At 39.5% G+C, this 27,009-nt stretch overlaps 1 protein-coding gene across 3 annotated transcripts in view; it reads right to left on the reverse strand.

Moving 5' to 3' along the window:
- CDH13 (cadherin 13) overlaps positions 1 to 27,009 on the reverse strand; it is a 446,130-nt gene that overhangs the window by 249,022 nt on the left and 170,099 nt on the right. For all 3 annotated transcript variants that reach the window (XM_051801744.1, XM_051801745.1, XM_051801743.1), the window contains one exon: positions 13,597 to 13,713. In XM_051801744.1, the coding sequence (XP_051657704.1) occupies positions 13,597 to 13,713 (117 nt within the window). The remainder of the gene's footprint in view (positions 1 to 13,596; positions 13,714 to 27,009) is intronic.

A 27,009-nucleotide genomic window follows, 5' to 3' on the forward strand; every position in this document is an offset into this window, starting at 1 on the left:
TAACAAGGTACTGGCTTACAGCTAATAAAGAGTAAAGAGAACACACACCTAAAACCAAAAACATAATTTAATTTCCCGGCTGCTTCCACTTCATACAACAACTTGTTACTGATAGTGACATTATTAAGTGATAATCTATAATCACTTAGGGGGGAATCCAAAATATACCCAGTTGTCATAGACATTTCTTTAACTCAGTGTCAACAGACAGCCCAATCCATACTCACCTGTTTATACAGATTATTACCCTAGTTCCATTATTTAGAACAAATTAAAGAGTTACCAGATATTTCTGATGTACCCAATTGCTGTCTCCCTCTATTAAACTGCAGTTATAGTAAGTCTAAAACATCTAATTACAGCAAATATTAAGTATGTTACTTATAGCACTGCACCTGTTTTAATTTTACAATATATCGATGTAGTAACATTCATATTGCACTTTCAGGCAAAAAGGATTGAACTTATCTAAAATATTTGTGTCTCATATGAAAATAGAGTTGAAATATTTGGAGATCCTCCCAGTAATATGCTGACACCTATAAAGATGGAGGCACAAGAGTGCACCCATCCCCAGAAAGAATTCAGCAGTAAAGCTAAAATATATATGTTTCTCTCCTCTAATTTAAGGGAAATGCAGGTAAAACTGTAGCAATCATTAATGAGATGAAAGAAACCTCTAGATTAATGAAGCAGGTGAGTTTCCCCAGGATCAGGTTTTGTTGTTTAAATCTCACCAAAAATTAAGGCTGAAGGCATGTGATCACAATTCTCAAATAGAAGAAAAAAAAAGTATTTAATGGTATTAGGAACTTTTTTTTTAAAAAAAATTAGTCAACAACACATTGTGGAGGTACCAAAATAATTTAACAAAGTCTACTAAGGTTATTAATAATCAAAATCCCCTTAATATGTGTGTTTCTATGGCTACACTTACTGTGTTTAGAATACAGAAAGCTCGTAAAACATTCCCAGGATTAGCAGCTAATATGAAGAGCAGAGATCATTTTGAAATTGATGTTTAGAAAGAACAGTCAAGTCAGTTCAACTATGAATCATTCATTTCAATTCCAGCCAGAGAAATCAATAGGCAAGAAAAGAGATCTCTCATCAGTTAGGACTGATTTTCTCCAGATCTGTCACTTTGGCCTGTCTGAGGAATTTCCAGTTGGCAACACGGTGTATCAGTTGTAAACTAAATCTACAGAAAAGAAATATTAGGAGAAATTATATCAGAAAATTTAGTTGCTAAATTTAGCCCATCTCCAGGAAAGGAAGAGGTAGAACTGAAGCTTTAAATCACCTCGTTAAAAAGCCCAAGTTCAAATGACCCCCAGCCTCCAGAGGCAACTGCACAGTCAACAAATCAGGACAATTTGACCTGTAAACTGTGTGTCTGTCAGCCCTGATTACAGGTGTGAACAGCAGAAAGGAACCAAATTAAAGTCCAGGAGCCCTTTACCATACAAGACAGCACTTGTCTCCAAAAGAAGTCACCCAAAGACAAGGGACCTCTTTCTGAACAGCTCTAGTAACTCCACAATACTCAGGAGCACCCAGAGCTTCCCCAGAGGTTTTTGGGGATCTGTTCCAGGGATTGTATCAGTGCAAGACTGAGTGGCTCAATAATCAGATATTATAATACCTCCTTTTACACTACAGGAGCCCAAATTATCACAAATGTCAGAAGAAGTAACTGTTTACCTCCCAATTCTAACTGGACTACACACACTGTCAGGCTGAAGGAAACAAGGCACCTCAATTCCCCTGAAAATGTGGGTCTTGGCAACTTAAATCTCACTGCTTTCAGAAACAGCTTTTTATTTCTACCATTGCCAATATGCTTTTGAAATGCAGAATGACTCTATAAATAATAAAGCAATATTTGAAGACAAATAATGAGTCAGACATTCCTCCCCAACCCCCTTCTCTCTGCTTTCCAGATACATTTGGGTAACATAAACTGTATTGAGAAGAACAAGAGCTTAAACTTGGGGTGCTTTGTGGGAATACAGATCTGCAAAGCAACTATTTGTGCAGCCCCCCTGAAATCTTTTTGCAGTTTGTTTCCTTTACAAAGAGCAGTAAAAATAACAAGCAATTGGAGGGTGAACCATGCCCAGCAAATGACACAGGAGTGGTCGTGGGTGAGTCCCAGGACACGTCTGTATTCTGCCTTTAATGGTGACCAGTCCCATCCTGCACCGACACCAGAGCCCAAACCATCAGGCATAACAGCAAGGACACCCTTTCCCTTTGGCCTCTACATCTTGTGACAATTTATAAGAATATCACAATGCTTGACAAAAATTATCAGCAGCCTCAATCCTTCGGTGCTGTTAAATCGTTCTGCAACACCATAAGCTTTTCATTCCTTGTCAGACTCGTTTGGGATGATCTGCAAACTCTTGTCACCTCACTGTCTCCTTTGCCAGATAATTTTTGTTGTGTTAAACAGCACAAATCACTGTAAAGACCCTTGAAAATATCTCCTGGTAAAACCTTCCCTATGAAAATCTATTTCCACGCTGATGTTTCAATCTCTTTTAGCTGAAGGAGTCATTTCCTCTCGGTGGAGAAATCCAAGTTTCTTGGTTTATTGATCAGATTTATCCACACCTGTGAGTCCTCCACGGATCTTTATACATTTATGAGATATGATTTGCCTTCAAAAGCTCCACATTGATGTTCACTTCATGATCATTCAAAGGTTTATCCATTCCAGTGGCTGCTACATCTTGGCTTTGCCTGATCTCCTGGTGCAGGAATGGGATTTAGGGGGCCGTTGTAGTTCCTAATGTTTTCCAAGGCTTCCTAGGGTGCTTTTTAAAAAGAATGAGAGGTATGTGACACCCACATTCCAGTGCAAGTGAAACCAAGGCCCACAGGCAGTTCCATGGCACAGTCAGGAGCTGAACAATTCCTGCTTTGAGCTCTCTTCAAACTTGGTCTTCGCTGTTTTATAATATTCATTTTTTCTGGTTTGCTCTGAATCCATTCCCCTTGACACTTCACTTTGGATGCTCCTTCAGACTCCTGTCCCCTTCCTTTGACAACATCTGCAGAGTGGCACAGCCTCCCTTGGAAGGGAATGTTGATTTCCAGAATCTTGAGAAAAAACTTTTACTGTTAGTAGTTCAGTTTACTCTTCCACTTCAACAGGACTTTCACTTTATTAAGGGAGGTTGGGGATTTTGAAGAACCTTCTTTTTGAACCTCCAGTGGAAACAAAACTGTTTGTATTGGGTTTGGGTTTTTTTTTTAAAGTATATAATTTATTAACTAATAATTAGGATTCTCAAAAGAAAATAAATTAATAAAATTCAGTAATGGTACTATATGACCTTTTTTAAAGAAATAATATGTATAATAAATTCTATTGATACAAATTGATTTTCATGTTCCAGTGACCCTTAGCAAATTCAGCTTCACCCAACAGCACAGCAGTAACAGGGTTGATTCATTATGTTTTCCTATTTACACAACTTCATCATGCCCTGTACTGTTCAGTTCATTGTATGACATTCATCCAGATCCTTATAGTTTTTCCTTTACATAATTAATGATTTCCCCACTGCTTATGACTGATTTAACCAAAATCCCAACCCTACCAGGAACAGCATCTCCAGTACCATTTGAGAGCTTCCTTTTCAAGTAGAAAGGATCTGTTGAGGAAAGGCTGCTGTGCCAAACATCTGCTTCCTTAGTCTGATCTCCCAAAAAAACCCAGCATTCAAGTGGTGATGCTCCCTGATCCATTTTCAGCCTTTTGCTCAGTTTTACCCAAATTTGTCCAAAACCAACCCAAGACACGAAGTTCCTCCAAGTTCAATGTAAATTGTAGCAATGCAAATGAAAAGACCCACTGACACCTGTGCAGAAAGGGAGGAAGAGTTTCCATTTTGCACATGGATATTCATGGATATTCATGGATATTCATTTCCCAGCCAGGTCAGCTGGAGCTGCTCCCTCTTATCCCAGTTTGAAATGTCAGGAAGCAGAAAATACCACCAGTGGTGCTGAGGGCACTCTGGGATTATTTAAGGTCATCGTGCTCGAGGTGTTATCACAGATAGAGGACCTGGGTTTGTTGCAGGAAACTATTATTTGTAGAAATGAGCTTTCATCACTTCAATTATCATGAAAATAATTATAACATATTGTAAATCAGGCTGGAACACGAATTTCTGTTAAATTAATATAGCCCCTGAATTCAAGTTGTAGCCACACTCAGCTACACCCACACTTGCCTTTTTTTTTTTTTTTAATATATTAAAACACATGTTATTGGATTATAGGGATCACTACTACTTTCAATTTCTGGCCTTCATTGTTGAACAGATTTCTATTCTCAAAACCCATTCAGAGGCTCAATTGAAAATGTAAAGCTTAATAGCTTCGTCCATGCTTTGTAGGAATGAAAAGAGAAACTTCTGAAGCAGTTGGAACCTTGATGAAAATCCTATTTTCCAAGTGTGCTTTAAAAAATTTTCCCCAAAAACATAGTGAATAAAGTATAACTTGATGTATACATGAGAAGCTTCATCCAAGCATCAGCCAAGGAGAGAGTTCCTGAAAGTCTGGATGGGTGTGTATCAGCCTGTCCTCATTGTTATGCACCTGTATATATAAATCCAGTTTAGAGGGCATAATTCCTGGAACTATATTCCAAATATAGAAATTCCAATAATTAGCACAACTCCACAATAGCCTCCGAAAATATAACAAACACGATGGTCAAACCAAAAATCAATGCTCTTGATAATTTAATGACAGAACAGGAAAAAGGAGGTTGATCCAAAAGGAATATTATCTGAGTTTTTCATTTGCCTTTTCTTAAGCAATGTTTCAGTGGCACAAAGTGACTTTTCTCTTTGTGAGTGAATTTAAAGAAAGTAGATGGTCAAATTAGAGTCTCCTTTTCAAAAGATAAGCAAAAGGAAATTGCTTATTAAAGGGGTTTCTCTAGTTGGAAATTTTAGGTCAACAGTGGATCATTTGATTACAATGAAATAATTCACATTTTTATATGTTTGACCCTGAAAGAAAAACAGGTCAATAGAGTAGAGCAACATTTACTTCCAAATGACATATTATTAACTGTGATAAAAGACTTTGGCGTGTCTTTAAAGAAGGTGAGGCAAAAAAAAGATGTCCTCATTATCCAATTTAAGCTGTGATGATATTCCAGTCATGCAAGAGAAAAAAAAAATCAAGAATCATCTATGTATGATAAAACCAAGAGCAAAACACAGAAAAAAAGGTTAAAATTAGTTACTAATCATTGAAGAGAACCAGCAGTTAGTCAGAAGGAAGAAAATTGCCATTGTTTCCCAAGTGACAGCTATTTACTCCACCTTATAAATGAGCCATACACAATACATATAATTTTTCCTTCTGGAAATACTCTGCCAACCATCTTTTCTTGATGCCACTTTAACAAGCCACAGCTGGTAATATCCAATTTGTTGCCAGACCACTCTGCAAAATGCCTTTATTAAAGTCTTTCATTAATGGAGGCACCAAGGTTGACAGTATGACAGTATTTAGTTTGCAAATTGGCAGGGATAAGTTAATTTTGTCCCTAAAATGTCATTCATTTGGATATTGCTTTATATAAACTTGCTAAGAACTGACTGTATGATAAGAAACCAAAGGAATTACTTGGAATGGAACAGGAAAATGATTGGGTGGAGAAGGTTTAGTATTCAGATAACAAACAGGTCACATCTGAAGGAGTATGAACCAGTTCAGAGCTATCAAATAAATATCTTAATTGATTTAAAGGAAGCTCTGTGTTCATGTTCTCTCCCCTGAGTTCAACATTCTGCAGTTGTCATCTCCTTACCAGTCACATATTAACTCAGCACTCTGTTAATTAACACTGTGTAAGTCTGTTGAATTTCTCATCCTACTTTGAAATAAAGTGTCCCTATAAGTAGATTTGTAGGGAAAAAAAAATCACAAATTAAAGGTACCAAACAGAAATGCTGGAACCAACCATCCCGTTTTCCCAATCCAGGATTACAGAATTAGGTTCAAACTCAGCCCTGCTAAGAACACAGAGATCAAGTCTTTGCTCAAAAGCATCCATTCAACAAGAAAATAACTTTTAGAAACCAGACAGCTTGAGTGGGCATTCCAAACAACTGAATTAAAACAAGACAGAAAAAAAAGTCAAGTGGATAAAAACAACTTCCCACTGGTCAACTCAGGATATGGAATTGTCTTGGAAGATGGTAGAGATGAAAGTTAACCAAAAAATCAGTGTAGTTTCATGAAAAGCAGAGTTAGAGAATGGCAGAACTGAAGGCAAACTTACTTTGAATAGTATAGAGAGAATAAAATGTCGTATTTTCTAGAGTACTCAACTAATGTGTTTTAAACATAATCCTATGTAGCTTGTCTGGTCAGGTTAATGATTTATCACATAATGTGTGGCTACTAGTGGAATTTTTGCCCTTGCTAAATAGCAAACGTTTGTCTTTGCCATTTGGCTTCCCATTATTTTCACTGGAAGAAGAAAAAAATAACCTTGTGGGTTTTTGCAGTTTGAGTACTGGAAAATAACTTGTTCTCAATCACTCTTACAGTGTTTCTCTTCCTGTCTTTTTAATTGCATCTTTTTCCCCCCCTCTGTGTTTTGCACCTCTGTTATCCTGAATCCCTGGAAGGGATTTTGGCTGCTGCTGTCGAAAGCACCCTCCATTTATAGGAACAGCAGGGACAGAGTCACACCCCATTTATTTAGGGTGAGGAAGCTGACACAGGCCTGGAATTTTGGGGAGATGTCTCAGGTTTGCTTTTGCAAGATGACCATAATCAACCATTTAAGAAAAACACCTTGGAAAGGTATCTAACACTGGGTATCATCAGGTGAAATAGCTGTTATGTCTAAAAATAACCCAAATATTTTAAACTTGACTCTACAATTAAATTGATGTGCCAATGAAAAATTATTTGTCTGAGTTTTATTTCATCTTAGTTAATGTATATAGGAAATTTACTGGCAGGGACAGACTTTTTGTCACCTGCAGCAAAGTTTGTGACTATCAACTTTTGAGATCAAAGTTAACACAAACAGTGTGACAGTTAAACTGTGTATGCTTTGCTGAACAGCTTTAGAGCATAAAAATCTCTTGTTTGCTGCTCTCCTTAAGGTCATTAGCATGATTTATTATGGAGCAGGAAATTAGGTACTGGATATATCAATATGGGTCAGAAAATTCAATTCCATCATTGCCATATAACTGCTTTATCTCCAACAAACTTGTAACCATAGTAACTGGATTAGAAAGTATTCCTGAAATGTTTAAAAATTCTTTTATTCTTATTAACAACAATTCTTATAATTCTTATTGTTTTCCAGTTTTCCAAGGCATATGCTACTCAAGATTCTTCTGAAGGTCTTAAGTAAAGGGGTGTATTTTAACAAGATTTTCCCTTAAAATTGTATCAGCTGAAAGAGAACAAATATATTCTCTTGGAATTGTTTATGTGATTGTAAGTATTCTTCAAAAAGGGAAGTTTGAAGAGAGACCTCTCAGAGAAAATCTGAAGTGCTGCTTTCACTTAATGCTTTGTTAGGACATCAAATACATACCCTTTAATGAAAATTAATATGCTGTAGCTTAATAATTCATGTACATGCATTGAAAGCCCTTTAATTTAATGGAGTGCTGCTCCTTTCATTACACTCACTGCTCAGGGAGGTTGGTGTTTTTCCATGAAGGTCAGAAGTGTGACATTCCTCCATGCAAGCCAGGAATTTAATCAGATGTTCAACTCTGACATCTCCCACTGCCCATTCAGGCCCAGCTCAGCAGGATATTGCACATTTTCCAGAGCACCAGAGCAGCAGGAGAACTCCAGGTGTCTCTTGTGTCAGGAGCAGAAGCTGCTGCATCGTGCAACTGTGATCATATATTTCTCAAACTTTGTGTTCCCTCCTCAGTACTTCTGTTGGAAATTAATTCCTCTTCTCTGGGTACCAGAAACTTTTCTTTTAATCTCATGCCAAAATTTATATCCATTAGTTATTACACCAGCGTATTCCTTCTGCTCAAATGATTTTTACACTCGCTCTGGATTTACAGAAAATGCCTGTGCTGGGCCAAACAAATTGAGCTCATATATATTTCTGCCCAATCTCACTGCACTAGTACCAGAACTTGATTTTTCTCTAATCCCAATCTTTTTTTTCTTGCTGGATTTGTAAGAGATTTATAATGTTGTCTTTTATTAATACTCTCTTTATTCCCTAAGTGCTATTCATCAATAACACCTTTTTCCTCCTCCCACCTTTTCTACCTTGTTTGCTGCTTGTTTAGATATCCTCAGCTGTGGATGTGCCTTTTCCTGCCTGGAATAACAGACACACTTCAGCAGAGTGCTCTCCTTATGCACCATCAGACTGACTCAAGAAACCTGAATTCCTTGTCCCTGAGTAATTCCATCTGCTTTTGGAAAAAGTCCCTCACCTTGCAATGCTTCCCAGGAGACAATGGTTTCCCCACCTCCCTGATGGCACCACTTCAGCTCTCACTGAAATATTCTTCCCTTTTGGACAAGTCAGAATTCCTGCTGATACCACCTCCTGTTTTCTGAGCATCCTCTTTGGAACAGCACCATCGTTCCATTTGATGTGGCGATGATTCAAAAAAAAAAAAAACAAACCACAAATGGATCATAGAAAATAATTTTCCAAAACCCAGCAGGTTTTTCCCCCAGACCTCAGACCCACGTCTGGCTCTGCTGGAGAAACACATTCTCCTGCTTCCACATCATTTTTAGTAGCAGACACAAAGATTTAGACCAAGAACTGGGACTCAGACTTTACCAAGGGAGCAGTTGGTGAGCAGTCCCACAGATCTCTCTCTTGGGGTTGGAAAGGATTTGGGGTATAAATATGTTCTGCACATCATTCCCTTCTCTGCCAGCACACACCATTAGCTTCCAGGTTACATCCCCATCCTAGCTACTAATTCCTTTCCTCCTCCACTTCTCTTTAGATTCCATCTCCCTACCCTCTCACTTTCTGCCTAATTTTCCAGTAGAACCAAAGCACTTCTTAATTCAGCTTTTATTTCACTGCTGTTCTTGTTCCTCTCTGGTCTTTCACATGTCCTCCTCTAATCTATAAACCTTCTCTCCAAGTTCTCTTCACAGGTTGATGGATCACGATCATCTCTCTCGACACTTCCTTTCAATTTTTTGCCTGAATTTTGACATTTTTTACAGCTGCATCTTCAGTCCATAACAATTCTCTTCTGGGAAGCATATAATTTATCCTGTATAAATAGTCTCACTAAGATAGCCACTCAGAAAATAGTCAGCTTCCAGCAGCTTTTCCATCCAGTTATCTTTAGCTTCCACCCCTCTTCAGGTTTTTTTCTGACTGCTGCATTAACAGACAAGATGTGTTTTCTCTTTGCCTTAAATTCACAGCTCAGAGGAGGAAAAAAAAAAATCCAAAAAACCCACTTCCTCACAGATCTTAAAGATTTCTATCCTTGTTGTTAGGCTGCACCATGTCTACTCTTGAACTTTTGTTGGGGTCAGTCCTGCCACCTCACTGCAGCTGAGAGCGCAGATCAGAGGCAGGAAGGACATATACAATTCTGATCCAAAATACCTGAAGAAACATCCCTTCCTTCCAGAAGGACAAAACAGACAAATAACTAAGAAAACATTTTCACTTACTGTCAAAAAAGAAAAGTTTTGTTTTTTCTTTATTCAACAGTTTCCTTCAAAGTCTCTTGTGTTTCTCTCCTTCTGTGTTCTGACCTTCACTGAGCATAAAGATTCCTGCCAATTTTTACCAGGCCACTCATGGCTTCCAGAATTTGCATGCCAAGAATTACAATACTCATTCTTATGAAGGACAATTCCTTTAAATTAAAGAATAGAATCCTTGAGTCATCACATGTCCATCAGCAGCATGAGAGCAAATCCTTTGAGCCCGTAGAAGGACGGTCTCACTTCGCAGGTGTCCTTCTCTCCTAATGTGTGGAAAAAGGGCTGGAACTTTTTGGCCACCTTCACAGTCACCTTCCTGCTCCTTGATCTCTGCTTTAGTGTGAGGATTAAACTTCCAAAGTGCCATCATCCAGTTCATCACCACAGTTAAAGGTGATGAGATTGTCCTCAAGTGGATGCACAGAACCACCACTCTCAAGAAAACACTTCCACAGCCTGGTGGTGAAGAACCTGTCACTGCAGTCACAAGCTAATCCTGCATCCCACTGCTTTGTATTTCATTTGGCTTGATGTGGACACATAACCAGAAAAGTAACATATGGAGAGAGACTGAAAATTGAATATCAGATCCCTGTGCTATATCAGCAAGAGCTCAACAAAACACATCCATAACAGTCGAGAGTTGTAGCCTGGGCCATCTGGTCACAAAGGCCCATATTACCAGGATTGTAGGAAAATATTTTAATCTCACTATTTTCCCTCAGGCATGAAGGATGATATGCAAAATCTTGAATTCTGCTAAAAGGTGAGATTTTTTCCACCTCCAAACACAGCATGCCTATGATAGTTATTTAATTAAGAGATCCCCTAATGAAGGGTGTGCAAATAGCAAGGCAATAATCCAATTCCTGAGTGGGTTTGCTGGAAAGGCAGGAACAGCACAGAGAACAGCCTCTACACATGTATTTCCTTGTTAAGCTAAATGCTAATTCAAATTTTTGTAATTAATTTAAACAAAGCAATGTTTCCACTTGTCCAGTGCAGTATCTCCTTCCTGATACATATAACCAAATGAATGATGTGCTCTAAAATCCCTTTTTTTGAGTGTGTGTGGTATTTTTTTTCTGAATTGTGAAATAAAAATTAATTGTCCTCTCCCCTCTCTCCTGTTTCTGCACATCTGCCTTGCTCCCAACTAAGTGCTAAAAAGAATTTCAATTATTGGCTGCTGCAATCTCTTCCAAACAACCTTGTGCATTTCCAGCCAACATAGCATGGGGTGGAAAGCAGGAGACAGTCAGGACAGATGCACAAAATGCACTGGTAATTCCCTAAAACAGGCAAAAGAAAGGGAAAATAACACAGTGGAAACTTAACTGCTCTGTGAACATCCAAACAGAACGAGTCCTGTCTGAAATACAGTTCATTGAGACAGGAAAACTTCACATTCCTTCTCATTTTTGAAATTCTATTATAATGCACAAATTATCCATTCTCTGAGTGTTTTATCTCTTCCCCAAAACACTAAAGAAAGCACAGCTCCTGAATCCATCTGCAGTGTCCCTCTGCAGGGATCACAACAGACCAGAGGTGGCAAAGCTGAAGCTCAAGAGAAATCCATCCCCAGCAGAAGCTGCAGCTCATCAGCCTGTGATGCATCAGCGGTGCCCTGTGGAGGTCCCAAAATGTTTTAGAAGAGGAAATGTGTTCCTCATGCCTTACAGAAGTGGGCAAATAAATGTGGGGGTTTTTTTCAAATCCATGAAGCTACATAAACTTCACAACAAACACCTAAATTTAGGTGAGACAGATGATCAACTTTTTGTACACTTTGTGCAGGATCCATGAAACAAGTCCATGAAACAAGTGATCTGGGTTAATAGGAGCATTCATTCTACTCAGGAAGAGTTCACAGCCTATCTTAGAAGATCCGTGACAAGTCAAAAAAAGAATAAAAGAATTGCTTTTATTTTATTTTAAGGTCATTTTTGCATTGACTCCAATGGAATTTCCTAGCTGGGGAACAACAAACTCTTCCCTCCCATCAGTGTGTCTGAGGCTCCAAAGCTCTTTATTTATACTTTGTTCAGCATTCAGTTGCAAATTACTGCAGTTCAACCTAAAATTCCATTATTTCAAACACCTCTAAACTTTTTGTCTCGCATGACACGTTTACAATCTATTTTTCTACTTGCAGTAACCGCAGCCAAAATACTCAGCTTGATCCCTAAATTAGAACTATGTTGGAAAAAAAAAGAATCCTGTAAAGAATCATAAAAATTATGACAGCTCAAAGTGTTTCAGGGTGCTGATCATTTGCAGCTCCTATAATTTAAACATCAGTGGAGGACAGGTTTTCTCAGGGCCTTTGAAAAACAGCCTGACAGATGCTCTTCCACTCCTGTGTTTGCACATCGTGTTGTGATCCCCCAGTAGCACTTCAGGAACGGCAACAGATCAGGCTGACAGGAGGTGAGGAAAACATTTCAGGATCTGATTGGTCTCATTTGTGCTTCAGGAGCCTCAGTCACCACAACCATCATCCCAAACTTCCAATAAAAACAGTGAAGGCATTTCTACAAAGCAACTCTGGCTGCCTGAGATCCAAATATTCAGTGTTCATGAGCAGAAAGGGTGGAAGAGGGCTGAGTATAAGTAACCTTTTCTATTCTCTGGCAGCTTTAAAATTGAACAAGTCTTAAAAATTAACTATTTATCACAACGATAGTTATTGATCATTGATTCTCAAAGATTGAAATGTGGAGGGAGGCCTTCACTGTTCAGAAATAGCTTTGGAAAGTTTAGAAAAATGTTAAAAAATAAAAAACTTACAGAAATTTATGAAACCAGTATAAATTATTGGTGGAGAGAGGGGAGAAAAATGAAATCCTCATAGATTATTCTTTCTTTTTACTGATAAGGAAACAAATTTTCCTAATTATTTAAGTAACTGATTAGGTGCCTGTTGGCTTAATTACATGATTGCATCACTAAATGGGATCAATTGTAGAGTAAAATCGTGCCCTTGAGCTGTGTATTTGGCTCCAGCAATCACACAATGGGAGTTAGGAACAAACTCCACATCTGTGTGTGCCACCAGGGCATTAACACACCAACTAAAGTCTGAGGGAGGCAGAGCAGTCCCCGTGTCAAAACTGCCAACATGAAAACTATATCCATGTAATTATAACCTCTCATGCCTTCATGGCCATTTGAACAACTACTGGTGGTTTATTTTTTATTATTTTGTATATCTGAAGTTCTGGAAAAGTGGCTGTTAAGACCCTCATCTCTCTGATCACCCGCAGACACAAGAAAAAATACTTTCCACTTGTTTCTCAGACCTCTACAAACAACCAAAAATAAAAATGGAAACATCTACTAATATATATTGAAACATCTACTGATATGTATTTTGCCTTTGGCCATGAGAAATTAACTCAATGAACCAATGTAAAGAACAAACAAAAAAACTGCTTTTACATGGAATACCTTACGATTTCCTTCCAGGAGTTGAGATGGAAACAAGATATTCCATACTATGCAGTGGGATATTCTTCAGAACATTCCTGGCCAAGATCTCAGCCCCAGCCCAGCACCCAGACACACAGGTGGGCAGCAAACTCTCCTGAAGAGAGCAGCTGCATTAAAACCACCCCTCTGATTAAAGCCCTTTCCATGAAATCCTGCCATGAGCACAAACTATGGCCAGCTGTCTGCACAAGCCATTGCCATTTGTCTACACAACACAGACAGAAAAACAATCTTCCTGATTCACTTTGATATTTCCAAATGCTGGTGGAATATTACCATCAATGTGACAGGCACTGCAAAGCCTTAAGAGAAAGAGCTCAACTACTTAATAACAGAATTCTATCCAGGTCTAGGTTGACTTACCTTGCCAACTTGTCTGGGGAATGGTGGTCTTTGATTTTCAGGAATTAATATTGGAGTTGCCAAAATAGCCCTTTTTTGTCTTGGAATTCCAGCGTTGCCTTCTAGTTTTAGGATTTCCTAAAAGAAAAGAAAAAGAGCAATTACAAAAACTTCCAATCCACTATTCAGTCATTATTGCCATCCACTGCATCTTTAGGTACAATCAACATGAACCACCACATTCTAAGGTCTGTGTTACATGTTTCCCCAGCAATTAGTGATAACATATCAAACCAGGTATTTAAATCTGTCAGGTTACTGTACTTATTACAGCGACAGCAGACAGCCCATATTCATTTTCTTTTCATGTAGGCAAATTACAAAGCTAAGAAAGTGTGTTACCATCCTAACCTGATGCCTGCTGAAATCATAAATCTTAAGCAAGGTCTGGCTTACCTCAAATACTAAAGCCACAAGTAAAAAGCCACACTTCAAATGTCTTTACATAATTTTCATGTCCTAAATTGCATCTCTACTCACTTGCTTCCCAGTCCAGGCTTTCAATCAAACAGAACTGACACTGAATTTGCAGACACTGTCAGCAAATGAACTCTAAATAAACACCAAAAGCTTGTAACTTCAAAATAGACTCCAAAACCCCAGGTGTAACTTAAAATATCAGCCAGCAGGTTAATTGGTGTAGGGTGCTTTGTGTTGGGGTTTTCTTCTCCTTAGAGAAAATTTCACACTGTATCATCAGAAAGAACAAAAGTGGAAGCTTTTTAAACACAGGCATTGCTTTTCCTGCTGCATTTCCTGGAGTATTTATTTCTAGCTGAGCTTCAGGCAACTCAGCACTTTTATGAGCCACAGTGAACTCTTCACAGCAGCCTCTGGCCCCTGGAAAACTTTGTCCATCACACCTTTGCTTCCTCTGCCCTTCTGCTCTCTGATCCTCTCAGTGCTCTCCCTGCAGGAGCTGCAACTTCCCAGCTCCACCCTCTTTTTCTTTTGCTTCCTCCTACAGTCTCTGCAACTCTCTTCTCCAAGCACAGTCACTACCAAGGTCAAAACCAGCCTCTCCCCATCTCCCAGAGCTCTTCACTTGATCTAGGCCCCTTTTTAGGAAGAAAAAAAAACTAAAAAGAACACAAAGAAACCCACACAAAACAAACAAACAAACAAACAACAATAAGCCCCAAACTAACCAAACCAAACAAACAAAACCCCAACAAAAGCAACAAAAGTACACATTTGTAGTGTATTGGGAACTGTGGAACTGAAAAAGATTTTGATCACTACTATTCATTCAGGTTGTTTCGACAATTTTACCCCCAAAAAATTACAAGTTGAATTAAATGTCTAATTCCAATAAGGCTGTTACATCCTACAGGTAACACTTTGCTCTTTTAATGAACAAACTCCCAAAACTGAAGTTTCTCAGTCAGTTCTGTAATCCACGTTGTTGTTTTAATAGCTGATACTTCATTACATAACAAAAGCACCATCCCTAGGCTGTATTTTTATAAAACTTCAAAGCTGGATGAGTTTTCTTGGTGGCACAAATTGGATCCATCAGCCAAGATCTGCACAGGCTGCTCCTGCTGCTCTCTGTGTCGGTGCCTCCCATCTAACAAGTCTCCCATCATCAAAACTCTGCTCTACCTCCACCAGCTGTAGCATCACTTCTCAAATTTGACAACAAACAGCAGCAAAGGAAACTCAAGTTTTCACCCATTTGCTTTAGTCATGATAAAGTCAAAGAGCAGTGGGAACCACACAGAGAATCCCTTCTCGCAAGGTTGCCAATTTTCATAACTTTTTGAGGCTCCCCCTGACAGATTTCCCATCTCTCCCAAAGGCTTTGCCACTTCTCTCTAATCTTTCAGTCTGAAGGCCACTCGGGTCCCTATTTTTGTCTTTCAACTCCTCTCCCAAAAGAATTTTCCTTAATAAAAATTCATGAGAAAGTTCAAGATAAAAACATTTGAAGTGTCAACTAAAAAGGAAAGAGCTGAATTCTGTTCCAAAGGCAAATGCCCAGAGCAGTGAGCTTTCAAAATCACTTACACTGTAAACACAGCAGACAGATTGGCTGGCATGTGCCTGGGACACTTCTGAGGACAGGAATGGGGACTATCAGCACATCCACAAGGAGATACCAGTTCTGCAGCTCAGCAGCAGCAAGGCTCAGCTGCTCCCAGCTTTCACTCCCACCTTCATGGTTGTCCTTCAGCTCATGAAGGTGTCAGGGAGAATTCCCAGGCACGTGCTCGTTGCACATGAGGCAGCCATTCACATTTACATAGCTTTGGATCGTGGTTTGGGTTGGAAGAGGCCTTTTAAGATCACCCAGCCCAAACTCTCTGCAATAAGCAGGGACATGGAATCACAGAACCACAGAATCAGCCAGGTTGGAAAGGACCACTGAGATCATCAAGTCCAACCCTTGATCCAACCCCGCTGTGGTTCCCAGCCCATGGCACTGATGCCACATCCAGTCTCATCTTAAACACCTCCAGGGATGGAGAATCCACCCCCTCCCTGGGCAGCCCATTCCAATGCCTGATTATCCTCTCTGTAAAGAATTTCTTCCTAATATCCAACCTAAACCTCCCCTGGCAGAGCTTAAGACATATCCAACCAGATCACTCTGCTCTGAGCCCCATCCACCATGACTTTGTTTCATGTTTCTTCCTATGCTGGTTTGAGGAGGAAAAGGGAATTTTCAGATTGTTCAATAGATCTCCCAGTTTTGGTAGTCATAGACCCCTAAGCAATTAGTTCATCCCTTTCCCATGGCAGGTTATCCTTGCACTTTTCCAAAGGTCCACAAATGTAAGAAAAGCCCTATTTATATCCAATGAATCAACACTGAAGTCATTAATATAAAGAAGTGAAGTTCTAAAGGAAAGCAGAAAGGTGGTAAGACTTAAGGCCTTCAAGTCCAGATTTCCAAGCAGGACTTTGGAACAGGGGGGGGGGAAAAAGTAAATAGAATTGTTTGCTTGTTTATTTTTGTTTCTAAGCACAATTAGTCTGTTACATGGAGAAAAAAGCTTATGCAGATTGGGCAGAGAAACGTGAGTGCTTCTTCTCTGAGTGTGTTTCACACTGTTTATTCTTCAAATCTCTCTGTGTTTTTTTTAAACAGTGATTTTTCATGATGATTTCTCTCTGTCTTATCATCCCCCAGTGTCTAACAGCAATGACTGATTAAATGAGTAGCCAAAAGCATCACTGTGGAAAGCAGGTAAACAGAGGAGAAGAAAAGGTCAAGAGCACTTCACCAACACTTTCAATAATTCACTGTTGTTTGTGGTCTCATAATGATTTCCCTGTTTGTAAAGAACAGGGGAGAAGAAAAAACATTTTGCTTAATGCCAAGCAGCTGCAACTGATGGTTCGATCCTCAGTTCAGTATATAAAACAGAGAGAGGATGGCCACAGTCACCATCTGCTTCTTCCACACCTTCTGCTTTGTAGACAGAAACATGAGGTGTGTGTCCAGAAACACCCATCCACAAGCAAAATTTAAAATTATTATAATAAATACACACTAACCTAAGAAAATTTACCAAAAAAAAAAAATTAATCTTTCTGACTGTTTTGGGGTATTTTAAGCCAAAATGGTGGGAGAGAAATCCTGTCAGCTTCTTTACTTTTACTATTTAACTACAATATCACACCTGTGATCACCATATTTCCAGAGCCCTTCTCATGGTCAGTGGGTCACCTGATCAGAACTAATATTTCACTGTCCACCATTTCAGAATCAGCTTTTACACCCTATTTTTTACTTCATTCATTTCCCTTTCTAGGCATGGAATCGGCACAACAACCGTTCAGCACCCAATGTGCTGATTCACTGGCAGGAAAACCTGACTCCCTTTTTACTACAAACAGCCTCCTCATTTTTCCAGTATTTAGTTTAGATTTTTATTGAGAGATGCCAGTCTGCCCCAACTCCAATCCTATGCAAGTTGTAATTTCCCTGCATCCCTTCAGAACTCTGCTCTTCCTTTTGTTTTTCTTTCTTTTCACCAGGGGTTCTTGGGAGTGTCCAAATACTTGAATATTTGAATAAATGGCCCAGTCACTCTCCAGCAGCAGGAACCATTACTCTTGACAAAGAAAATTTCATTAGAACTTGTCATGGGAATGAGGTGGCTGAATACTCATATTGATTTGCCACAGTGAGGGTTGGAAGCACCACTGGAGTGGCAATCAGTAATCCACCATGGGCACCAGAAAAACCTGGAGTTTCCTGCCATTCAGTTGGTTTTATAGACTAAGGTTGATGGTATGAAATGGGGTCAGTCCTAAATACAAAAAGTAAAAATAATTGGATGCTCGTTGAAATAGGATGTTTAATGAGAGATGTATCAGTCTTTCCAGAAAATAACATCTCCACATAATACTGATCAATTAAAGCTGCACGCAGACCAACTTAAGAAGTCATTTTATACAATTCTCAACTGAAATTTCAGAGTGTGCTGTAATAATTAGTTCCTTTATGTTTGTTATTTCTATCACCAGAATGTTGTTATTATCAGTAGTATTAATAATAAATTATTTCTAAAACATGTGCCAAAACAGAAAACTATTCTCTCATGTTGGTACTAATACGAAAATCTAAGGAAGATGCTGGAACTTTATTCATGAGTTAATGAACAACTGTCTAACAAATAATTAACTCAGTGAATAAATTGAAGGACTTTAAAGGTCAATGGCATTCACACAAACATCTGCTCAAAAGTATACTGTCCTCAAAGCCTGCAAATGTCACCTTAAGAATCACTTTGTATACTTGAGAGGAACAAATCCAGTGCAAATCCAGCTTGCTGAGGGGGATTAGGTGTTTCAGAGAATATAAGTTTCCAAGCTTATGAAGCACAATCAGATACAACATCTGGGTAATGGAAATTGCTGGTGGAACTTGATTTAATTACACTGGGTGTTTCTACAATTATAATTGGTGCATAAATAGAGAGGCCCAGCCTTACAGTGCCCCACTGATCCATCCATTAACTGCACAGCCCCTTGGGGATCTCAGAGCCCAGCATTGCTCAGGTGCCCTTCATCTCCCTGTGCCAGATGCATTTTTATAGGATGGAGGTTCCTGTTATCTTTTTTTAGGAAAAAAATTTATTCCTGTTCAAATCATTTGGTCATGTGTAAATCAGAAGTATTTTAATGCTAATATATTCTAGGGTATTTTTTATACATAGGTGACAGAAACTGTCGTGGAGACACATCTGAACTCTTGCTTTGTGAAATGATTCATCCAATTATTGCCCTGAACTTCAGCAGTATCTTTTTGTGATGGAAAAGTCCTGTTTCTATTTAAGTATAAGTTTCATTTATCTTCCCATCTGCCTTATTCTGTGTCAGGGAAAAGTTTTTCTAAGATGGTAACAAAGTGCCATTAACTTTGCTTTTGTACACATTAACCATGGGAGTTACCTGTACTGAGAATAACACATGACCAAGAGCCTTTCCCTTTTTTAAATTAACATTTCAGACTATTCTTGTCATCCTTTAGAGTGTTATTTTCATTTTGAATCATATGTGAGTCACCCCCTCTTACAGGAAATCTCGTATTGGTTCCACACTGCTCATTAAATATAATGAGGTGTCCCTTATACACAACCAACCAAATATGCTCTGACTGCCTCATCTGTCAAACTCAGTGAAATACAGGCTTAAGGAGAAAGACAATTGCTGACCTTATGCCTCTGTCTTCACCAGGATAAACTAACAACACAGCACTTATCACTGGTAAAAATACCCTTGTCTCCATCTCTCCTGTGCTTACATTTGTTGCGAAGCAAACAAAACCAGGCTGCTTTTACAGCATGCCAGGAGAAATGCAAAATTCTTCAAGATGTCCCAAAACCTTCAGATCCTGAAGGAAATGTAATTTAAATAAGGAAAGCACTTGCTGATGCAACTGCCAAGGCATACAAGCCTTACGAAAACTGTCCTGCAATAAAAATTTACATGGAAAACAGGAGGGTTTGACTTTGTGGTTTTGGGAGTTTTTTCTCTTTTAATGACAGCATCTGCCATTGGGTTCCATACCAACCTGCTACTGAAAACAGCACTGGACACACAGTGGAGTTCTGGAGCAATTCAAATATTTCAAAAACCTGATCCTTTCGAGCTTTAACCAAGGCCACGTGGAAAATACATCTCACAGCATGGACACAAGGCCTTAACTTCTTACTCTCAATATTCCTGCTGAGTCCACTGAGTGGACTCCTTTCTCCACTTATATTGGAGGAACTCAAAAGGCAAGAGCTTCCCTTCACCCCCAGCAAGGAGGGAGAACACCTGAATGAATGGCCCAGTCGCTCCCCAGCAGCAGGAACCATTACTCATAGAACACACCTCTCAGTTCTAGGGCATGTTAAATGAATCAAAGATGAACCCTTTTGCTGGGGCAATACCTCTAAAAGAGCCACAAAATCTACAGGTCAGGAGCACACAACTGACAACTCCAAATGTGGAATAACACAAGGAGCAAGGAACAAGCTGTTCATTGTTTCACTTCTGGGATATAAGGGCAATTTCTAATAAAGCAAATTTATTTCTTATGTAAAAGAAATGCTATTCACAGAAGAAGTTGTTTTACCTTGGAAAGCCAGCTTTGTGTGTCTTGCTGCAGGGCAGGCAGCTGTAAGTATACAGCAGAAAACCAACACATTTTATAGCCGTGTTCTGGATTCAAGTGCTGCAGAATTCACTGCATTCTAACAGTGCTGCACAAAGGCAATTCCATGATACCCTAAAGCAATATAAGTCTGATAAAGTCATGTATGCTGTTTAATAGATCTGGCAGCTGCAGTGCCAGTGCTGTGTCTGTGTGGATGCATAAACCCTCTGCTTCCTACCTCCTACAAGCTCCAAGTTTGTACAACTAAAGCCTTCTCAGTCCTGCTCCCCAGCTATTCTCTAAAAGCACTATTGCCATGTATTCCTTGTTATCCCTCAATTCCTTCATCATCTTCATTCCCTCAACTAAACAGCCCCTCATCCCATAGAACCGTAGAATGCTTTGGGTTGGAAGGGACCTCAAAGCCCCTCCAGTGCCACCCCCTGCCATGGGCAGGGACACCTTCCACCAGCCCAGGTTGCTCCAAGCCCCATCCAACCTGGCCTTGGACACTTCCAGGGATGGGGCAGCCACAGCTTCTCTGGGCAACCTGTGCCAGGGCCTCCCCACCCTCACAGGGAAGAATTTGTTCCTAATATCCCTTCAAAATCTACTTTCTTTCACCTTAAAGTCATTATTTCTTGTCCTATCACTCCACGCCTTTGTAAATTCTAATTCCAAACACTGATCATTTACCTTGCAATTCTTTTCTAAACTCTGCACAATCCTTCTGTTCTTACTGTCACCTCCTGCATTCCCAAATAACAACTCACTTTCTCTTGCTCCAGCTCTCAGTGTAATTCCACAAGTCCTATTTTTCTTTCAAAAATATTCATTCCTTAACATTCATTTTGAATTTGTTTCTCGTGAACATTGGTGATACAACTTTACCCAAAATGAAGCCATCTTAAATTTACATTTCTTTCTTTCTTTTTTTTTAATAACTCTTTTAAGACAAGGTAAGTAACAGCAATTCCTCATAATGCCATATTTTAACCCCTGACTTTCTCATCGGGAGCTGACATAACATGCATGAAATTACTACAGCAAATAGATTTGTATATGCCATAGATCACTCTGGAGCTTGTGAAATCCCACCATAACACTTCCAGGACCTTGTCCTCCCCTCCCCTGCCATTTTTCCAATGCACAGCCACCCCCAAGCCAATCCAAGAAATGCATAAATTCTGTCAAATGGCAACAGTGGCTTTTTAAATTCAGTGTGCATATTGGAAGCAGCAATTCCTGAAGTGGGACAGCAGGCAGAGAAGCCCAGTTAAGCTCCCAGCAGACACAGGGTTTCCAAACCTTCCACATCATTATTTGTCACTTTAAATAAAAGCAGGTCTCTATTTAAAATGAGAATTCATGACATGTTGGACAGATACACACATTAAACATTATCTCTTCCTTCTCTCACCACCTATCACTAATCCTGACTGTCCAGAAAAACATCTTATTTTCCCATGCTATCAAATCCTCAGGAGGGAATGAGAAATTCAGCTTTTGGCCTGAGATTTCACAAAACACACCTAAAAAATCACAATGCAGACACTGGCTGTATGTCCTACAACCCTCCCCCGTACATTTGGACAACCTGAACTGTGAGTGTCCATTAGCTGGGCACATCCAGTTGAATCCTGCTTTTTGCACAGCACTAATTACATACAGGAGACCCACTTAGGGGCAAATTGCCCATTACCTCATGCTGGAAAACAAAATAAGACCCCTTTTATTAATAGTCTGAGAAGTCTGTTTCTATTTTCAAGGACAGTTTAACTGGGAGGGGCTTTCAGTAGCTTCCATTAGAACTGGTGCACTCTTAAATGCAATGTAGTGCTGCAGTCACACACCTGCACCATTTCCCTCCTCCTTTCCATTAGAGCAGGGCTGTACTGACCCACCAGCAAAAATAATGTTCCCTAAGACTGCCAAGCAGGAATGCACTTGGTTTAGCCCACAGGTCTGCACAATAAACCAGATGGGATATGTTCTGTCAGACCCTGCATGCAGGATGCTCTGCAGAGCTGCATTGCCTGTGCTGGCCTGCACAGGAGCTGCCAGGCTGACAAATGAAGCACTAGTCTGTGATGAAGACAAAATGCCCACTTAGATCCAGGCTACAGCAAAGCTCCTCAGTCACCAGGCTGGGTTTGGAATGTGGTGGAAAGCACTGCCATGGTAGTGCATTAATCCACTTCAGCACTCGGCCCAGCTCCTCGGAACAAATTAATTAACAGGCATTAACTGAGTCCAAAAAGCTGAAATTGCAGTGTATTAATCCACTTCACAATTTGGGCTGTAGTTTTACTCTTCAATACAAACAAATTAACAGCCAGTACGTGGCTGACAGCAGCAGCTCAGCTCTGTGCTGTGCTACAATAGACGGGGCTGGAGGTTCTTGTGGGCAGCTTCTCATCACCACCCGCTGGGGTTTGTGCTGAACTCAGGTTGAGTTTGTCAGAGATGAAAATACACCACCTAAACATGCCCTGTGTTATTTGTTCCCACCACAGGTACCTAATTAAATTCACAGGACAATGCCTCTTAATTCTAAACCTTTCGTTAGTCTGGACAGTCTCAGCCCCACATGGTATTGCTGAAGAAGAGAGAACACAGGTGAGGTTCTAACCTAAAAATTCACCTGCAGTAAAGCAACTTTTTAAAAAGTATTACTACCAAGATATGTAAAGAAATCACAGTCATTAACTCTAATTTGACTTCTGGAATCAAGTCCTAAGGATCCTGTAAAATACACCAGTTCAAAATAGCAACATTAGTTTGGTTTTGCTGCCTCTGTTTTAGGGTGGGAAATCAAAGCTCAGAACATTTTTCTCAGAACATTTCTGAAAGAAAAGTGAAGCATGCAGGATGGGACCCAGACATAGGCTTGGAGATCTTGGTGGATTCTCACATTTCTCCTTAATCACATGCTGGCAATTAAGTCTACTTCAGGAAGTTCAAAGATTGTACCTGTCAGGAATCAGAGGCAAATTAATTGTTGTACTGGAACAGATCAATGATTCATGAGCTGTAGCATCAAGCTGCTAACAATATTAATTGCCACATACTTCAGGGAAAAGAGCCTAAAATGGCAGGAGTATAGTTTACAATGGTTTGAAGTTGTTTTTTCTGCTGAAACTCAAGTTGAGCACAGCTTTACAATACATGAAATGTGACACCCATAATTCTCCACTGTATATCATTAAAATTCATATGTTTGGATGGGAGCATTTTGCCCTAACAACCTGCAGCCATAGGAGCATGGAAATATTTATATTCCTTACTTCACACCTGCTGACCTTTAACTGAGCATCTCTGTGGGATGAGAACAGTCCCCACCTACACAAGCACCAAATAAATAGGTTTTATTAAAGTTTGCTGGCCAAGAGAAGACAGATCCAAACTTACTCCCCTGCATTCGTTTGGCAACTCCATTGCTACTTGTTTTTGTAGCACTGGCCACATGTTACCTACTCTGTGTTTCTGAACAGTGGGAAGCAGCATCCAAGATTATTAAAAAGAAATAATAGTCTCCAAACTGTCAGAGCAGGGTTGGAACACTCCATAGCTCCCTGTTGACTGCAGTAGAGTGACTGAGCAGGGACAGACAGCCCAGCAGCCAAAGCCTCCACAGGGGACAGAGAGACACAGGTTCAGTATTGTTCTAATAATTGCTTCCAGAGACCTTCAGTGAATCGTGTTATTTTAACACTTCCACTTCACAGGCCTCTTGATTTCTAATCCAGTGTGTTTCTGAGAAAGCAGTGATAGATTCAAATGCATTCAAAAACCTGGGCTCTGACCAAAACAGAATATTATTCACCCTTTATTTCCACTTTATCTCTTTGTTCATATTTCATATCTGTTCAGTTCTGTCAGAAAAGCTCTATTTTTATCTATACACATTTTCTTGCTCCCAAAGTAACTGAAGTCATTAAAGCCAAGCCTGTGATGTCTGCTGCCTTTACTGGCATATTGGAATTTAAACAAGACAATTCCAGAATCAAAAACCTGAATTCTCACAGCTTGAGCTAAATCAGCAAAATGTCTCCACTCTTCATAATTATCCATCATGCAGCCAGCCCCAGAAGAATCTCCACTGGACAGTATTTAAATGGCTTTATGAATCTGTAAGATGAATACTTCTCTTCTCATTGCACATGCCAAGTACAAACGTTCTGCCTCAAAATGGGACCAAAGACCCATTGTGTCTGTCAGATCATGCACAGCATGTTGCTACAATAAAGTGCACAACTTCCAAGGAATGGAAGAAAATTCATTCTGCTCTGTGCTATTCAACTTTCTTCACACCATTCCCCGTGGTGTCTGAAGGGAGCTCTGCTCCAAACCCAACCCTTCAGGTCAGTGCTCGAGGTTCTGGTTGCTCTTGCCTGACCATCACACAGTGGAGTAAATTACAGTACCAGTTCCTTAGCTTAAAATAGCTTTGTTTTGTTTAACTCATCTAATGCAAGTTAATAAATTGCAGCATTCATAATTTGATACATTTTTGGTCCTGTCTCAGTTTACAAACTGTCCATTAACAGACCCTGAAATCTGTGAACAAATACATTATCTCCCATTATACGCAAGTTTCTCAGATGAGTAATTTTTGATCTTCAGATTGCTCAGGCAGTTGCTTGGAAACATTTGTCTGTATTAGTTACACAAGTCATGTGGTATTATTTGTCTTTTCAGATTGGAGGGTTTCTGTGAATAAGCAACAGAGCGTGAAATGCAAATTTCATGATATAAAATTCAGACCTTGCTTTTGGCAAGGATTTGATTTATTACATTTACAGCACAAGATGAAAACAAAAAGGTTATCTCTGTGATCTGAATGACTTGACAGGGGAAGCAATGCCTGTGTCAATTGGAGAAGTAGTGGCATAAATTACAAAACCAAAAGAAATTTTAAAAAGATGAAATGAGGTTTGGAATAGTCATGCTATGGATTGAAACGATTCCATTGATTGAAATGATTCCATGCAGTGGAACCTCTTCTGTTGATTAGCACTGTCCAAGGAATAATATCTTTCTAGATTAAAACACAGGTAGGTCAGAAAAAAAATCACAGGGACCCAATTAGATTATTATTTTTCTTTTCTAGAGTTTTGAACAAGTAAAGAAAGAGGAACAAGTATTTTTGTAACAGCCTGGTGTCATTCAATAAGGCTGAAAAAAGTATTCACTGGTATTTTAACATAGATTATGTACAGATACAATAGAATCATTTTTCTGCTGATTTTATCAGTATGAAGGACTTGGAAACTCACACGTTTTTACTCTTTTAACTTTGCAAAAGAATCTCTCACATTTGCCTAAGTGTCTCTACGCTGATAGCAATGCTTCTTCCTCTCTATCGGATGCAACAACTTATAAAATCAAAATCACTGGTTTGAAACTCAATATAGGATTTTACAGGCAGAGACTGACTCTTTCAGTTGAAGAGAACCAAATATGGTAAAACAATGTTACTGAGCACACTCAGACTGAGATCCAGGCCACTTCTACAGACTATAAAGCCTACATTCGAAATACAGCCAAAGTCCTGAAGACTGAACCAAACAAACCCTGGAGGGGGAAATACTGCTAAAACAATGAAGAGAAAGTTAGAAAACGATGGGTTTGGGGTTTTTTTTCCCCCAAGAAATATTTAGACTCAGGCTGCAAGGACAGTAAAACCATCGGCATAGAAGAAAATATATCTGAGTTTTTTCTGCATTCTAATCCTACAAGGGAATACAAAAGGATTGGGTGTGATTTTTAGCAAGACTTGTGATAGCTTACAGAAACCTCCTGTAAGCTATCCTCTCCTTCCACTGCTGAGGAGAGGCTGTGACTGACTTTCCTGGTGCTCCCTTTTGGGGCAGCATCTTTGCTAGGAACAAATGCCAATGGGTCCCAGAGGACAGCTGAAGCCTGACATCAGAGCAAAATATTTGTACCACCCGTGATTTAAAACAGGCTTGGTTTGGAGTGGACTATGACTAAGCCATGATTAAGATCAAATCCTTCTGCTTGTCAGGGCAGCCCTGAGTGAGTGTGAAATATGTCCCTGCAGTTCTTGGTTACTGTTTAATGCTCTGTCTCATAAATCCCAGCAAAGGCACTCCATGAAAGCAGCCAGGAGCTGTGTCACACTCCGGGCACTTCCCTCGGAACCCACTCCAGTGCCAAGGGGTTATTAATGAGCCATTCAAACACTAAATATGAATTTGATTAGAAAACAAAGGTATAAATCTTTATTTTAGCAAAAACAAACTCTTCAGTAATCCCAAATCTCTCCACTGCATGTTTCCCATGTTTGTATAAAAATGTACACGTTTCCTAAACACCAAAAATTACTTCTTTTTCTACCTGCCTCCATTTCTAACACACACCTCAACCAGGTCATTCTCATCCATTTCCAAGAGTACACTGCTCCCTTCATAACTGCATACAGACAGTTGCTTTAAGGAATATCAGCTTATAAATTGCCACCCTTTGCCTGTGCTTTAAATAAGGCAGAAAAAAATAAATAAAAAGACCAACATCCAAGGCTAAGATTAAAAGCTGGATTCATATTAAAGAATGGTGCCTTTTTACCATGGAAAGTGAAGCTGTAGATTATTTTGTGCTGATAAAGTACTACAGTGGGCAAAGAACTTTCTCATAATGAACACTGCTGTAAAACAATTTATCTACAAGAAAGGAAACAAGTTTGCATAATCCATTTATGGTTGGTTCAGCTTTAGAGGAATTTGCTGTATAAATATATCTCACCCTGGGGA

Source organism: Manacus candei, unplaced genomic scaffold (genome assembly GCF_025592945.1).
Source record: "Manacus candei isolate 608988 ecotype Guabito, Panama unplaced genomic scaffold, ASM2559294v1 h1tg000053l, whole genome shotgun sequence".
In the NCBI taxonomy this organism is placed as follows: domain Eukaryota; kingdom Metazoa; phylum Chordata; class Aves; order Passeriformes; family Pipridae; genus Manacus; species Manacus candei.